Raw genomic sequence first — 16413 nt, forward strand, 5'->3', positions numbered from 1 at the left:
CCCAAACATTCCAGCCCCTCCCAAATTTTTGGGGGTTCAGCAGAGGAGGGGGACGCCCCCCCCAAAATCCCATCACTGCCGCAGCGCTGGGGGGGGGGGGGCTGGCGACACCCCCCCTCAAAATTTTTGGGGGACACACCCAAAATCTAGGAGGGACCTGGAAATCGTGGGGGGGTCCCCAAAATCGTGGGGAACCCCAAAATGGGAAGGGGGGGGCTCCAAATGGCGAGGGGGGGCCCAAACTAGTGGGGGGACACCCCAAAATAATGAGGGGGGCCCCAAAGTTGTGAGGCTGCCCCAAATGGGGGGGGTCGCTGATAATTTTGGGGGGCACCCCAAAAAAGTGGGGGTCATGATGGGGGGGGTGGGTGATGGGGGGGGTCCTAAAAATAGGGGTTACCCCAAAAGTGAGGAAGGTGAGGGGTTGCCCAAAAAGTGGGGGGTCCCTCAAAGGAGGGGGGGTCCCCCAAAAGTGGGAGGGGTTTCGCAAAGTGGGGGGGGTCCCCCAAAAGTGGGGGGGTTTCCTAAGGTGGGGGGGGTCCCCCAAATTTAAGGAGGTGCCAGAGCCTGGGGGGAGGCAATTGAAGGCCCCCCCCCCCCCAAAGGGAGGATTTTTCACCCCAAAATTGGGAACCCCAAAAATAGGGGGGGGGTCTGCCCCCCCCAACCTGGGTTTTTGGGGTGCAGGTGCCCCCCCCCCCGCATGGAACTGTGTGTGTGTGTCCTGTGGGGGGGTCCCCCAATTTCCCCCCATCCCCCCAAAAATCTGGGGGGGTCGCCCCACCCTCTGCCCCCCCCCCCCCCCGTGGGCAAAGATGTGGATTTGGGGGACCCCCCCCCAGTCACTTGGGGAGGAGGAATTTGGGGGTTCGGGGAGGGGCTGGGCGGATTTTGGGGGGGGGGGGCGGGTGTCACTGCCGCCCCTCCCCCCCCCCCCCCCCCCCCCTTTCTGCTCCCCCCCCCCCGGTGGGGATTTGGGGGGACCCCTCGGGTTTGGGGGGGCCCCGGGGGGTCCCCGAGTCCTGGTGTGAAACGTGTACAATAAACTACATGTCTGTGAGCGCTGCCCTGGGGGCGCCCCGAAAATGGGGGGGACCCCGAAAATATGGGGGGGGTGGAAATGGGGGGGGTCGCCAAAACGGGGGGATCCCCCCTAAAAAAGGGGGCGCCCCACAAAGAATGGGGGACTGGTTTTTGGGGTCCCCAAAAATGGGGGTTGTCAAAATAGGGGGGGGGTCCCCTGAAAAAGGGGGGGTCCCCAGGAATGGGGGACTTTGAAATTTGGGGGGGGAGCCCTAAAAGTGGGGGGGAAATGGGGGTCCCCACCATGGGGGGAACCCAAAAATGGGGGTTCCCCAGAAATGGGGGACCTCGAAATTTGGGGGCGGGGAGTCCTTAGGAAGGGGGGGGGTGATCCCCAAAAGTGGGGGAGTCTGAAACGGGGGTGGGGGGTCCCCAAAAATGGGGGGGGCACCCCCCAAAAATGGCGAGCCCCAAAATGGGGCGATTTCAGCCTAGAAGTGGGGAGGCAGATTTTGGGGGGGGGGGGGGGTAGCCCCAAAATGGGGCTGGACACGCCCGGGGGGGGGGGGGCGGCGTGACGTAAACAGAATCCACCAATCAGGTTGTACGGTGGTGTGTGCTCCTGCCCACCGCCGAAGTGACGTCAGAGGAGTGGGGAGGGTCGAGAAATGACGTCACCACGCTCGGCTTTGGGGGGGGGGGGGCGGCAACCCCAATACTTTAATGCCCGTGGGGGAGGGGGGGTGTCCCAGTTCCCAATCGCCCCTCCCCCCACCCCCGATCCCCCCCTCTTGTCCTCATGACGTCATCCATGTCCCCAAGGTCCTGCAGGGAGGACGGGGGGGGGGGGGGTCCCCCAAAGTCCTGGGGGTCCCCGAGGTCTTGGGGGGGGTCCCGGTGTCCCCGACGTCCCTCGGGGTCGAGCGGAGTGTAGCCGGTGGGGGGGGGGGCAGCACCCAGGGGTGCTGGGGGTCCCCAAAGTCCCCGATGTCTCGGGAGTCCCCGCTGTCCTGGGGGGTCTCTGAGGTCTCGGGGGTCCCCGACGTCCCCGAGGTCCCCCCGGGGTCGAGCAGGGGCGCTGGGTGCCGGGGGGGGGCAGCACCCAGGGGTGCTGGGGGTCCCCAAAGTCCCCGATGTCTCGGGGGTTCCCGATGTCCTGGGGGGGGTCTCTGACGTGCCGGGGGTCCCCGATGTCCTGGGGGGTCTCTGAGGTCTCGGGGGTCCCCGATATCCCGGGGGTCCCCGAGGACCCTCCGGGGTCGAGCAGGGGTGCTGGGTGCCGGGGGGTCCCCAAAGTCCCCGCTGTCCCGGGGGTCCCCGCTGTCCCGGGGGGTCTCTGAGGTCTCGGGGGTCCCCGACGTCCCCGCGGCCCCCCCGGGGTCGAGCAGGGGCGCTGGGTGCCGGGGGGGGGGCAGCACCCAGGGGTGCCGGGGGTCCCCAAAGTCCCCGATGTCTCGGGGGTTCCCGCTGTCCCGGGGGGTCTCTGAGGTCTCGGGGGTCCCCGACGTCCCCGAGGACCCCCCGGGGTCGAGCAGGGGCGCTGGGTGCCGGGGGGGGGCAGCACCCAGGGGTGCCGGGGGGTCCGTCAGGGGTCGAGCAGGGTGAGGAGGGCGTAGCGGGTGCCGCCGGCGGGGGGGGGGCAGCACCTGGGGGTGGTGGGTGAGGCGCCCGGGGTGCAGGAGGGCCCAGCCGGGGGGGGGGGCCGGCACCCCGCACCCGTAGCGGGGGAAGCGCCAGCCCCCCCCCCTGCGACAGCGTCAGCGCCCTGGGACGGCTCCGGGGGGGGACCGGGAGCCCCCCCAGCGCCCTCCCGGTGCCCCCCAGGTCCCGCCCAGTGCCCCCAGTTCCCCGCCCAGTTCCCTCCCAGTACCCCCAGGTCCCCGCCCAGTTCCCCCAGTTCCCTCCCAGTACCCCCAATTCCATCCCAGTACCCCCAGTTCCCCGCCCAATTTCCCCAGTTCCTTCCCAGTACCCCCAGTACCTCCAGGTCCCCACCCAATTCCCCCCAGTTCCTTCCCAGTACCCCCAGTTCCCCACCCAATTGCCCCAATTCCCTCCCAGTACCCCCAGTTCCCCACCCAATTCCCCCAGTTCCTTCCCAGTACCCCCAGTTCCATCCCAGTACCCCCAATTCCATCCCAGTACCCCCAGTTCCCTGCCCAATTCCCCCCAGTTCCCCGCCCAGTTCCCTCCCAGTACCCCCAGTTCCCCACCCAATTCCCCCCAGTTCCCTGCCCAATTGCCCCAATTCCCTCCCAGTGCCCCCAGTTCCCCCAGTTCCCCGCCCAGTTCCCTCCCAGTACCCCCAGTTCCCCGCCCAATTCCCCCAGTTCCTTCCCAGTACCCCCAGTACCCCCAGGTCCCCACCCAATTCCCCCCAGTTCCTTCCCAGTGCCCCCAGTTCCCCACCCAATTGCCCCAATTCCCTCCCAGTGCCCCCAGTTCCCTGCCCAGTTGCCCCAGTTCCCTCCCAGTTCCCTCCCAGTACCCCCAGCTCCCCGCCCAATTCCCTCCCAGTGCCCCCAGTTCCCCACCCAATTCCCCCCAGTTCCCCCAGTTCCCCGCCCAGTTCCCTCCCAGTACCCCCAGTTCCCTCCCAGTTCCCTCCCAGTTCCCCCAGCTCCCCGCCCAGTTCCCTCCCAGTGCCCCCAGTTCCCCGCCCAGTTCCCTCCCAGTGCTCCCAGCGCCCCGCGCCCAGTACCTGGGGGGTGCTGAGGGCCAGGCTGAGGGTGACGGTGGCCGTGGGGGGGGCCCGGGCCGGGGGGGGCGGGGGGGTGGGGGCGGGGCGGTACCGCACCACGGCGCTCAGCACCGCCCGGCCCTGCGCGTGGCACGAGGGGCGGGGCTCGGACGGACACGCCCTCTCGGCCCCACCCGCCGCACAGGCACCGCCCCTTTCCCCTGCGCCACATGACCACACCCACGGCCGAAGCCCCACCCCTTCCCGTGACCCCGCCCCTTCCTCAAAGCCCCACCCCCCCGGCCCCTCCTTTACACCCTGTCCAGAGCCCCGCCCCTCCCCATAACCGCGCCCGGCCGCTGTGGCCACACCCCTTACCCTCAAGCCCCGCCCCTCCCCAAAGCTCCGCTTCCCTCGACCCCACCCCCTCGCAGAGCCCCGCCTGTTAAGCCCCGCCCCACCCCATTTCCCCAAGCCACCCCTTCCCCCAGCCCCTCCCCCGGCCCCGCCCCCGGCCCCGCCCACCTTGGGGTGGTAGCCGGGGTAGAGCTGTCGGGCGACGGGGGGCAAGAACCGGCGCAGGGCCCCCAGCCAGGCCGGCTCCAGCCCCAGCGGGCCCAGGGCCACCGACTCCGCGCCCGCCTGCCACCCAAACACTCCCGTCACCGGGGGCCACCAGCCCCTATATAGGGCCACCACCCCCCGTTCTGGGGGCACTATCTCCACCTTCAGGCCACACACACCCCCTTGGGGCCACCAACCCCTACGCTGGGGCCACCAACCTCCACCCTGAGACCACCAACCCCCACCTTGGGGCCACCAACCAACCCCCATTCTGGGGCCACCATCTCCACCCTGAGGCCACCAACCCTCATCCTGGGGCCACCAACCCCAACCCTCATCCTGGGGCCACCAACCCCTACCCTGGGGCCACTAACCTCCACCCTGAGACCACCAACCCCCACCTTTGGGCCACCAACCCCTACCCTGGGGCCACCAACCTCCACCCTGAGACCACCAACCCCCCCACCTTTGGGCCACCAACCCCTACCCTGGGGCCACCAACCCCCACCTTGGGGCAACCAACCCCTATTCTGGGGCCACCATCTCCAACCTGAGGCCACCAACCCTCATCCTGGGGCCACCAACCCCTACCCTGGGGCCACCAACCTCCACCCTGAGACCACCCCCCCCCCATTCTGGGGCCACCATGTCCACCCAAAGGCCACCAACCCCCCCTCTGGGGCCACCACCCCCCACCTCGTGGTGGTCCCGGCTCCAGCCCCCGTAGCTCTCGGCTTCTTCCAGCAGCTCCTGGCACAACCGCTCCGAGAACAGCGGGAACTGGTAGACGTCGGGGCACGGCTGGGGGGGGGAACGGGGGACAATGGGGACACGGGGGGGGACAACAGGGGAGGGGGGACCCCAAAACTTCTGGGGGACCCCAAAACCCCCACCCAGGGTAACATGGTCTTGGGGTGCCTTCCCTGAGACTGGAGGGACTGGGGGGGGTCCCCAAGATGTCCCCAAGGCCCATCCCTGGGTCTGGGGGGGTCCCCAAGATCCATCCAGGGGTCTGGGGGGGTCCCCAAGATGTCCCCAAGGCCCATCCCTGGGTCTGGGGGGGTCCCCAAGATCCATCCAGGGGTCTGGGGGGGTCCCCAAGATGTCCCCAAGGCCCATCCCTGGGTCTGGGGGGGTCCCCAAGGCCCATTTATGGGTCTGGGGGGGTCCCCGGGGGTCCCCAGGGGCTGTGGGGGGGCTGGGGGTGCCCCTGGGGGTCCCCAGTACCTCCTCGTAGAGGTTCTCCTCAAAGATGCGGCTGTAGTTCTCATGGAGGTATTTCTCCTCCCAGTCCTGCAGGGAGACTGGGGTTACTGGAGGTACTGGGAGGTACTGGTGCTCAGCCAGGGGTTGTGGGGGAGCTGCCAGAGGCTGGGGTGCAGGGGAAGTGGGGGGGAATGGTGTTACTGGGGGGCACTGGGAGGCGGCGCAGGTGCCCAGGGGAGTCCTGGGGGGCTGTTACTGGGTAGTTACTGGTGGGTACTGGTGTTACTGGTGCTGACCCGGGGGTTGTGGGGCAGCTGCCAGAGATCAGGGTGCAGGGGAAGGGTTGGGGGGGCACTGGTGTTACTGGGGGGCACTGGGAGGCGGCGCAGGTGCCCAGGGGAGTCCTGGGGGGCTGTTACTGGGTAGTTACTGGTGGGTACTGGTGTTACTGGTGCTGACCCGGGGGTTGTGGGGCAGCTGGAGCAGGTCGGGGTGCCGGCGGGTGCTGTTGTAGGTGCTGGTCACCAGTAAGTGCCCGAACTCCTCCCGGTTGGTGACGTGCAGGAACAGACCCTGGGGGGGAGATGGGACCTTTAATGGGGACACCCCCCCCAAAAAGGACCCCCCCAATAATGGGGAACCCCCCCCCCAAAAGGGACACCCCCCCCCAGGATCCTCCCTTGATGATGGGGGGGGTAAGGCAGGTGTTGGGGTGCTGGGGGGGGGTCAGAGGGGGAGTGGGGGGGGTCGTGGTGGGGGGGATGTGGGGGTTCAGGGAGGGAATTGGGGTCTGGGAGGGGTGGGGAGGTCCTGGGGGGGGCGATGTGGGGTTTGGGGAGGGTGAAGGGGTCCCGGGGGGGGGGGCTGTGGGAATGTTGGGAGGGGGGATGGGGGGGTATGGGGGGTGTCAGGGGGGGCTGTGGGGTTTGGGGGGGGTGGAGGGGTCCTGGGGGGACAGTGGGGGTGTCGGGGGGGGGATGTGGGGGTTCAGGGGGGTTGGGGGAGGGGCTGTGGGAGTCCTGGGGGGGGAATGGGGGGTTGGGGGTGTCGGGGGGGGCGTACCCTCTCGCGGGCGTGGCGGCAGAAGGCCATGTCGGGGTCGGTGTCCGGGCGGGAGAAGACTGGCCCCTCCCCCAGCGGCCCCCGCAGCGCCGCCCCCCCCACCAGGTAGGCGTGGCTCAGGTAGGGCACGTTCCACACCCCCCTGGCCCCGCCCCCCTCGGCGTCAGGGCGGGGCCAGGGGGACACACCCACCACGCCCGGTGCCCATGACCACACCCCTCCATTAACCCGCCTCGCTGCCAGGGGTGGGGCCGCCCCCCCAGACACACCCACCACCATTGCTGGGGGGCGGGGCCGGTTCGGGACACGCCCCTGATTAACCCACCCCGCCCACTTTTGCTGCTGGGGGCGGGGCCAGCACAGACACGCCCCCTCCCTTCCCAGGAGGGGGGGGCACAGTCCCTCCCACTTGAGAGGTGCCGCCAGGGGGCGTGGCTCCCGGGGGGCGTGGCTACAGTGGGACAGGGCTGTCACAGGGACTGGGCTCAAAGGGGGTGTGGCTCATAGGAGGCGTGGCTCTGGGGGGGCGTGGCTCCCAGGAGTATAACTCCCAGGGGGTGGGGCTATGGTGGACAGGGCTATCATGGGGACAGGGGCGTGGCTGATAGGGGGCGTGGCTTCCAGGGGTAGGACTCCCAGGGGGCGTAGCTCCCAGGGGCGGGGCTTCTGGAGTGGACCTATCATGGGGCTAGCCCTTGGCGGGGGGGTGTGGCTCCCGGGGGCGGGGCATTCCTCCTCAAGCCAGGGCTGGGGCTCCTGGGTGGGTGCGGATTCCCGGGTGGGTGGGGCGGGGTGCGGCTCGGTGGGCGGGGCAAGGAGGGGGCGGGGCAGGGCGGTCACCCACCTGCGCTTGCCCTGGACGATGTCGACGTAGTCCTGGGCCCGGGCGTAGAAACCCTCGGGGCTGAGGGCACCCCAAAAATTGGACCAGAGCTGGCCCGGGCGGGAGAGCAGCGGGGCCAGCACCCGCCTGGGGGGGCACAGGGACACAGAGAGGGGGTTAGGGGTCACGGGGGGGTCATGGGGGGGGGGGGAGGAGGAGGAGGGGGGCACCCACCGGTTCTGGCGCAGGAGGGCGCGCAGGGCTCCCGGGTGGGTGAGGGCCACGTCCCCGTCCAGGCTCAGGTAGTGCTGGCACTGGGGGTCCCGGCGGCACAGCGCCCTGCCGCACCCCCACCCCGCGTCACCGCGGACACCCCCGCCGCCGTGCTGCAGCCCCCCCGTACCTGCTCGCGTCACCCCCACGTCGTGTCCCCCCCCACCCCACGCTCCCAGCCGTGCCCGTGTCCTCCCCCCGTGTCCCCCCCATACGTGCCCATGTCCCCCCAACCCCATGTCCCCCCACCGTGTCCCCCCCAACCCCGTGTCCCCCCATCCATGCCCACGTCCCTCTGTCCCCCCCATCCCCCCATGCATGCCCATGTCCCTCTCCATGTCCCCCCCCGAATCCGTGCCCATGTCCCCCTGTCCCCCCCCATGCCCCCCCCGTCCATGCCCACGTCCCCCCCATCCATCCCCATGTCCCCCCACGTCCCTCGCCACGGCCCCCCTGGCCATGCCCATGTCCCCCCATCCATCCCCATGCCCCCCCACGTCCCCCCCATCCATCCCCATGCCCCCCCACGTCCCCCCCATCCCTCCCCATGTCCCCCCACGTCCCTCGCCACGCCCCCCCGTCCATCCCCATGTCCCCATGTCCCCCATCCCCCTCCGTCCCCGTGTCCCCCCCCCGTACATGCCCATGTCCCGCGCCGCCCCCGGCTCCAGCGCCTCCTCGGGCCCCACGAGTCTGGCGGAGGCGAAACGCCGGCGCAGCCGAGGCCAAACGGCCGCGATGTGGGGCTCGTGGTGAACCTCCTGGTTGGGGGGGGGGGGACACGCACCCATAGCAAGGGCACCCGGAAGGGTCTCAGGGCACCCTGGGGGGGGGTCTCAGGGCACCCAGGGGGGTCTTGGGTAACCCTGGGGGTCTTGGGGCACCCAGGGGGTAGGGGGAACCCAGGGCAGGGGCACTTGGGGGGTCATGGGGCACCCTGCGGGTCACCTTGGGGGGGCTGGGGGCACCCAGGGGGGTCTCAGGGCACCCAGGGGTCTCAGGGGACCCTGAGGGTCTCAGGGGGGCACCCCCAGGCACTGGGGACAAGGGTGAGGGATCACCCTGGGTGGGGGAGGACAGTGGGACGCCGTGATGTGGTGATGGCAGGGGGTATTGGGGGGGGGCACCCTGGGAGGGGGATGGGGACCCTATTGGGGATTGAGGCACCCTGGGGCGGGGGGTGGATGTCCCTGAAGGTTTGGGGGTGCCGGGGGAGGTTTGGGGGTCCCAGGTGGGCGCCCTCTACTCACGCGGTTGTGCAGGAAGAGGCGCAGGCGGGAGGGGGGGTAGCGCCAGTGCAGGAGCCGCTGGAGGAACTGGGGCAGGAACGGGGTGGGCTGCTCCACGAAGACCCCCACCAGCACCCACGGCAGCTCCTCGTCCTGGGGGGGGGGGAGGGGGGGAAGCGGCATGGGGCACCCCACGGCCTCGGGGGGCACCCCACAAACCCCCAGCACTCAGGGGAAGGAGGGGGGACACCCCATAACCCTCCAGCACCCTCCCCAGCCCCTCGGGACTCGCAGGACCCCCATCGAGGGGCTGCAGGTCACAGTCCCCAGGACCTCCCTGACCCTCCCAGAACCCCCTGACCCCCCCAAGGGCCCCCCCATACCGGGACCCCCTCGAGGGGCCGCAGGTCGAGGTCGCAGTCCCCGCAGCCGCCCTCGTAGCTCCAGCCGGAGGGGATGTAGTTACCCAAATAATTCAGCTGCAACTGGGGGGGGGTATGAAAAATTGGGGGACCCCCCTTCTCCTTACTCAGGGATACTCCCCCCGCCCTGTTTTGGGGGGGGGGGGGCTGGGCTGCCCTGCACCCACCCAGGCACCCTCAAGGCTCTAGAAAAGCACTGGGTACCCAAGGGGGGGGGGGGCTCAACCCCACAACTCCCCAGTGCACCCCACATCTCTCTGGGGACCCCAAAACTCCCCTGGAGACCCCCCCCAGTGCACCCCACATTCCCCCAGGGACCCCACAACTCCCCTGGGGAACCCCAGTGCACCCCACATCCCCCAGTAACCCTCCGGTGCACCCCAAATCCCCCCCCAGGACACCCCGATAGCCCAGAGCACAAGGGGGATGCTGGGGTACCCCCTAAACCCCCGGGGGACCCCCCCCAAAACCTCCTGGGTGACCCTGTACCCTTTACCGCTCTCAGCAAGGTGCCAGAGGGTCCTAGGGGGCTGCTGGGGGTTTTGGGGGGAGCCCCAGGGGTGTCAGGGGGGTGTTTGGGGTCCCAGGAGTTTCGGAGACCCCCAGGGGTGTTGGGGGGGGTCCTGGGGGGATTTGGGGGGACCCCTGTACCTTGGTGGGGCCGTTCCCGTGGATCACCACGGGCAGGGTGTCATACGCCACGTTTCGCGCCCGCACGCGTCCGGGCTCGAACTTGAGGACCACCTCGTCTGTGGGGGGGTCTGGGGGTCAAAGGGGGGGTCTGGGGAGCCCCCCCCCGTACCCCCAAATCATGCCCTGGTCCCCAACACACACACACACACAATAACACCCCCCCCCCCATCACCTGATGGCCCAGGACCACTTGGAAACACCCAGGTGTCCCCCGCCCCATGTGCACCCCATGTACCCCCGCAAACCTGTGCCGCCCAAATCTGTGCCCCCCCAAAATCCGCCCCCCCCCCCCTTCTCACCAATGGCCCCATTGAGGTTCTGGAAGACCCGGGAGTAATGGTCCAGTGCCAGCCCCAGCTCCTCCTGGCGGGGGGATAGAAGAGGGGGGGGGACACGAGGGGTTCAGGGGGGGCCCTAGGGGGTCCCAAGGAGTCCAGGGGGGCTGGAAGGTTGGGGGGGCTGGAGGGGGGGGCTCAGTGTTGTGTCACGAGGTCTCTGGTGGGAGCTGAATAGTGGGGGCAAGAGGATCTTTGGGCATCCCTGGGAGATTGGGGGGGGGGGGCAAGAGGATTATTGGGGGTCCCTGGAAGGGTGGGGGGGGTGGGGGGGGCAGGGTGGTCCCAGGGGGTCATAGGAGGGGTTGAAGGGGATCCCTGGGGGGCCCTAGAAGTTTGGGTCCCAGAGGGCTGGGGGGGGTCTCAGGGAAGGTTTGGAGGGGTCCTGGGGGGGCTCAAGGAGTTGTGGGGGGCTCAGGAAAGGTTTGAGGGGGTCCTGGGGGGGCTCAGAGGGATATGGAGTGGCTCAGAGTGTTGGAGGGGGCTCAGGGAAGGTTTGGGGGGGTCCCAGAGGGCTCAGGGTGATTTGGAGAGCCCTGGGGGGCTCAGGGGGATGTGGGGGGGGGGGGCTCAGAGGGGATTGGGGGCGTCACGGGGGGGTTCTGGGGGTCTCACCCGCAGCCCAGGGTCGAGGTAGAGGCGGGTGTAGAAGAGCTGGTCGTCGTCATCGTCGCGGAAGCGCCAACGCTCCACCAGGCGCCAGACGGCCGGGGCGAAGCCCATGAATCCTGGGGAGGGGGGAGGGATGAGGTCCCAAAATAGCACCCCCCCATCTGCAGGGTGACCCCAAAATGGCACAGAACCCCCCCCCCCACCAGCAGCACCCTGAATGCCACCTCCCCAAGGGTACCCCAACACTGACACCCCCCCCCAGGGGTCCCCCAAGCCAGCCCCTCTCCCCCCCAAAAACACCCCTAAACCACCCCCAGCGACCCCAAAACCTTCTTCCCCCCCCCGAGCACCCCAAAATTCCCCCCCCACTCCACGTACCCCCCGAGTTGAGGTAGGGTTTGCCCCCCGGGGCGGGGGGGTAGGCAGGGGCCAGCCCCTCCTGGGGCCAACAAAACGCTTCGGCCGAGAAGAGCACCCGCGCCCCAGCACCCCAAAACTTGGTCAGCAGCTCCCGGGGCCCCCCCGCAAACACCACGTCGTAGCTGGGGGACGGACGGACACACAAACATATATATTAATACCACCCACCCCACGTCCCCCCCCCCCATGTCCCCATTTCCAATGCCTGATGCCCCTAAGCCCTGTGCCCCCCCCCCCACATCCCCCTGACCCCCCCCATCCCCACGCCCCCCCATGTCCCCCCTATCCCCTACCCCTCACACCCCCACGCCCCCCCCATCCTCCCCAGGCCCCCCCCCCGCCATGACTCCCCCCCGTGTCCCCCAATGTCCCCCCCCCGTGTCCCCACCTGTCCACGAAGAGGACCACCAGGTCCTGCCGTTCCCGCAGGGGGGCCATGGCGCTTTTCAGCCATCGAACCTTCTGGCCCCCCCCCACCGTGTGGGCCACGTCCCCCCCCCGCCAGGCCTGGCCCAGTCCTAGTGTCTGGGGGGGGGATGACACAGGGGACAAAGTGGGGGGGGGGACACAGAGGGGGACAAGGGGGACCAGGGAGAGATAGACATGGGGGGGGGACATGGGGGGCGGGGGGATAGGGGACAAGGGGGAACATGGGGTGGGGGGGGTCACATACAGCCGTGTCATCCCCCAGCCTCACCGTGAGGAGCGAAACTGAGGGGACACGGGGTCACTAGGACCCCCCCCCCCCAAATTTTGGATCTCCTTTCCTCTGCCTTTGGGTGCCCCCCTCCTCCCTGTGGGTGCCCCCTTCCCCCTTTGGTCCCCTCCCCCGCACTTTGGGTGCCCCTCCCTCCCACTTTGGGTGCCCCACTCCCCTTTTGGGTGCCCCCCCCCCTACTTTGGATCCCCCCCTCCTCCCCCTGTGAGAGCCCCTCTCCTCATTTGGGTGCCCCCCCCCCCCACTTTGGGTCCCCATCACTCCCACTTTGGGTGCCCGCTCTCCCCCTGTGGGTGCCCCCCTCCCCCTGTGGGTGCCCCCCCCCCTTTCGGTGCCCCCCCCCACCTTGACGGAGTAGTTGAAGCGGCGAGCGGAGCGCAGGAACCGCTCGTACCCCTCCGTCGCCTCCGTCGCCACCGTCAGCACCAGCAGCTGCTCTGGGGGGGGGGGTGGGTGACGCGGGGGGGACACCCTGATGCCTGGGTCCCTCGGTGACACCCACCCCCCCAGGTGACCCCGCTGTGACCCCCGAGCCCTCCCACTTGACCCCTGACCCCTGGTGAGGCCCAAGCTGCTGGCACCTGTGACCCCTGATTCTGGCTGTAACCTCTGACCCCACACCGGTGACCCCTGACACCCCCCTGTGACCCCGATGCCTCTCACTCTCCCTGTGGTCCCTGGTGACCCCTGACCCCCATCATTCCCCCATGACCCCTGACCCCCATCATTCCCCCCGCAACCCCTGAGCCCTCCCCTTTGACCCCTGACCCTCTTCATCCCCCCCCCCAGTGAACCCCTGAGCCTCATCCCAGCGACCCCTGACCCCCCGTGACCCCTGACCCCTCCCTGCTGATCTCTGACACCCCACTGACCCTGAGCCCCCCCACACTGCCCCGTGACCCCTGGTGACACCTGACCCCTCCCAACCCACCGACCCTGCATCCCACCATACCCCCCTAGGTAACCCCTGACCCCCCGGTGCCCCCTGACCCCTCCCTGCTGACCTCTGACACCCCACTGACCCCCGACCCCCGACCCCCCTCCTCCACCCCCGACCTCTCGCCCAGCCCCGCCCCTCCCGGCGCCCTTTGACCCCTGTGACCCCGCCCCCAGCTCCTACCGGGCCCGGGGGGGCGGAGGGGGGCGGCGGGCGGCAGGAGCAGCCCCAGCACCGGCAGCAGGACGGGCAGGACGGGCAGGACGGGCAGCGGGGCCATGGCGGGCAGCGGGGCCGGCGAGGGGCGGGGCCCGGGCGAGGGGCGGGGCCCGGGCGAGGGGCGGGGCCCGGCCGGCGCGCCGCCCGCCGGCCAATCGCCTCCCGCCTCCCTTTCCCGCCCGCCTATCCGAGGCGGATGGGCGGGGCGAGGGGAAGGGGCTGCCACGTTGCCAGGAGGGGAAGGGAGGGGGTGGGCGGGGGGAAGGGGGCGGGGTCTGGAGGGAGGGGTGGGAGGGGCTTGAGGGCGCCACAACCGAAATGGCGGCGCGGGAAGGGCGGCACTCACTCAAGATGGCGGCGCCTCGCTCAAGATGGCCACTCGTTAGCCACTCCTCATTCAAAATGGCGGCGCCTCAGTCGAGATGACGGCGCCTCACTCGAGATAGCCAAGACTCACTCAAGATGGCGGCGCCTCACTCAAGCTAACCGCGCCTCACTCAAACTAGCCACGCCTCACTCAAACTAGCCACTCCTCATTCAAAATGACGGTGCCTCACTCCAGATGGCGGCGCCTCCTTCAAGATGACGGCGCCTCCCTCAAGGTAGCCACGCCTCACTCAAGGCGGCGGCGCCTCAGCCAAAATGACGGCGCCTCCTTCAAAATGGCGGCGCCTCCCTCAGTACGGAGGCGCCTCACTCAAGACGGCGGCGCCCCACTCAAGCTGGAGATCCCTCACTCAAGATGGCGGCGCCTCGCTATCAGGGCGCTGCCTCACGCAAGATGGCGGCGCCGCACTTAAGATGGCGGCGCCCAGCGAGGGGGAGTCCATCATCAGGGCGGAAGTGGCGTCCCCCCAGGGCGGAAGTGGCGTCCCCCCAGGGCGGAAGTGGCTCTCGGGAGCAAGATGGGGGAGAAGAAGGTCTCAGGTACCGGCGGGAGCGGGGCCGGCTCCGGGCGGGGCTGCCCGGTGACCCGGTAGGGAGACGGGGGGGTGGTCCCCGAGCGCCCCCCGAGCTCCCCCCGGTGACGGCCCTGCTGGCAGGGCGGGTCCCGGAGGCGGCTCAGCGGCGGGTCCTGGACCGGGCGACCCGGCAGCGGCGGCTGAACCGGCAGCTGGAGGCTTTGGAGAACGACAACTTCGGGGACGATCCGCAGGCCGGGCTGCCCCGGCCCGGGAAACGCCTCCCACACTTCGCCGATACCGCCGAGACCGGTGAGGGGCGGGGAGAACCGGGGACTGGGGGACTCTGGGTGATGGAAGGGGGCTGGGGGGGGACTCCAGGGAGGGGGGGGGGGGGCTTGGGGGAAGAGGGGGAGTCAGGGATTGGGGGGCTCGGGGTGATGAGGGGTGGGCTTGGGGGAACTGGAGGAGGAGAGGAGGGAGATTGGGGGGCTCCAGGGGATGGGAGGGGGCTCTAGGGGGGAAGGAGGGGGAGTCAGGGTTTGGAGGGCTCCGGGTCGTGGTGGGGGGCTGGCGCCCCAGCCCCCTGGTTGCAGCTGGGGTGGGGGGAACTGGGGTGTCACCGCAGGGAAGAAGAAGAAAAAAACCCGGGGCGACCATTTCAAACTGCGCTTCCGCAAGAATTTCCAGGCACTGCTGGAGGAGCAGGTGGGGCTGGGGGGACTTGGGGGGGTCTCTGGGGGATAGCCCTGGAGCTTGGGGCAGGCTTGGGGGGGGGGATTCTGGAGGGGTTTATAGGGGTGATGCAGGTGCTTGGGGGGGTATGGGGGGACCCTGAGGCTTGTGGGGGCTCGAGGAGGGGGTCTGGGAGGGGGCAGGACTTAAGGGGGGGTCTGGGAGGGGTGGGGTTTGGGGGGGGGGGCTCAGGGGAAGGATGAGACTTGGGGGAGCAGTTTGGTGACATTTGAGAGAACTCCAGTGCTTTTTGGGGGTTGGGGGGGGCTCTGGGGCGTTGGGGTTCACTTGGGGGGGTCACTGTGGCTTGTGGGGTGGTTTTGGGGTCACCGGGGTGGGGGGAGACTCATGGGGGAGGGCTTTAGGCTATCAGAGGAGCCATATGGCGTGTGCGGGGTCCCCAGGGTGGTTTTGGGGTGCCAACAGAGCCCTGTGCGAAGGGTATGTCTGGGGGGGGGTGGTTCTGAGGGGGGTTTTGGGTAGCTGAGCAACCCCCCCAGGTGCCGTTCTGGGGGAACGTTGGGGCTTTTGGGGTGGTTCAGTGTTGTTTGAGTATTCTTATGAAAGTTTTGGGGTATTCTGGGTTAATTTAGGGGTGTCATCATCCCTCTGGGGGGTTTAGGGGGATCCAGGGGTAGTTGGGGGGAGCCCTCAGAGAGATTCAGCCCGGCTAGCTGATCCCCAGGGGAATTTGGGGGTTCCAGGATGAGTTTTGGGGTGCTGTGTGATCTCAGTGGGGTTTCTTGGGGGGATTCTGGGGCACCCAAGAGGTGGTTTAGGGCTATTAGAGAACTTCAGGGAGGGGGTCCTGGGGCTGTCCGAAGGAGTGTTGGGTGTAGTTTTAGGGTGCTGTGTGATTTCTGTGGCATTTTTGGGGGGGTTCTGGGGGTGTTTGGGCCACCCCAGGGGGTGTTTAGGGCTGTGAGACAATTTCCTGGGGGGTTGAGGCTGTTCGGAGGAGGCTCAAGTGCAGTTTTGGGGTGCTGGCTGCTCCTTATGGGGCAGTTTCGGGGTGTTTTCGTGCTCCCGGGTGACTCAGCGCTGCCGGATGATCCCCCCAAGAGTCATGAGGATTTTAGGGTGCTGCCAGCACCCTGAGCTGACCCCCTTCCCCCCCCCCCCCCCCCCCCCCCCCCCCCAACCCTTTTAGAACTTGAGCGCGGCCGAGGGTCCCAACTACGTCTCGGCGTGCGCCGGCCCTTCCCGCCTGCCCCAGCGCCATTTTTGTGCCGTTTGCGGTTTCCCTTCGGCGTACACCTGCGTCACCTGCGGCGCCCGGTACTGCTCCAGCCGCTGCCTCGGCACCCACCAGGACACCCGGTATGTGGGGGACGGGGACAGGGGGGTGGGACAGCCCCGAGGACATGGGAAAACACGGGGCAGATGCGCCAGAACACGTGTGACGGGGACGTGGGGAGCCCCCACCGTGACCCCGTCCCCTCTCCCCGCAGGTGCTTGAAGTGGACAGTGTGACGGGGATGCCGCTGTTGCTTTTTGGGGACAATAAAAGGGCCGAGGTGTCAACCGCCCCCGTCTTGGTCCTCGTTTCTCCCGCCGAGG

General features: G+C 69.0%; 2 protein-coding genes across 2 annotated transcripts; one reads left to right on the forward strand and one right to left on the reverse strand.

The window, feature by feature from the left end:
• Positions 1–1817: 1817 nt before the first annotated feature.
• On the reverse strand, positions 1818–13291 carry LOC126034626 (multifunctional procollagen lysine hydroxylase and glycosyltransferase LH3-like). The gene is made up of 19 exons (XM_049792554.1): positions 13181–13291; positions 12406–12497; positions 11731–11867; positions 11301–11464; positions 10926–11038; positions 10275–10338; positions 9934–10031; positions 9244–9345; positions 8882–9013; positions 8271–8392; positions 7593–7697; positions 7380–7505; positions 6536–6677; positions 5933–6046; positions 5495–5560; positions 4964–5068; positions 4229–4345; positions 3702–3844; positions 1818–2769 (listed from the first exon to the last, which is right to left on the reverse strand). Exons 1-19 carry the CDS (start codon positions 13275–13277, stop codon positions 1821–1823), a joined length of 2988 nt encoding a protein of 995 aa, XP_049648511.1. The 5' UTR covers positions 13278–13291; the 3' UTR covers positions 1818–1820.
• A 762-nt stretch (positions 13292–14053) lies between these two features.
• ZNHIT1 (zinc finger HIT-type containing 1) lies at positions 14054–16382 on the forward strand. Its single transcript, XM_049792615.1, has 5 exons — positions 14054–14143; positions 14260–14430; positions 14747–14826; positions 16004–16173; positions 16305–16382. Exons 1-5 carry the CDS (start codon positions 14122–14124, stop codon positions 16324–16326), a joined length of 465 nt encoding a protein of 154 aa, XP_049648572.1. The 5' UTR covers positions 14054–14121; the 3' UTR covers positions 16327–16382.
• Positions 16383–16413: the final 31 nt, after the last annotated feature.

Source organism: Accipiter gentilis, chromosome 35 (genome assembly GCF_929443795.1).
Source record: "Accipiter gentilis chromosome 35, bAccGen1.1, whole genome shotgun sequence".
Classification (NCBI taxonomy): domain Eukaryota; kingdom Metazoa; phylum Chordata; class Aves; order Accipitriformes; family Accipitridae; genus Astur; species Astur gentilis.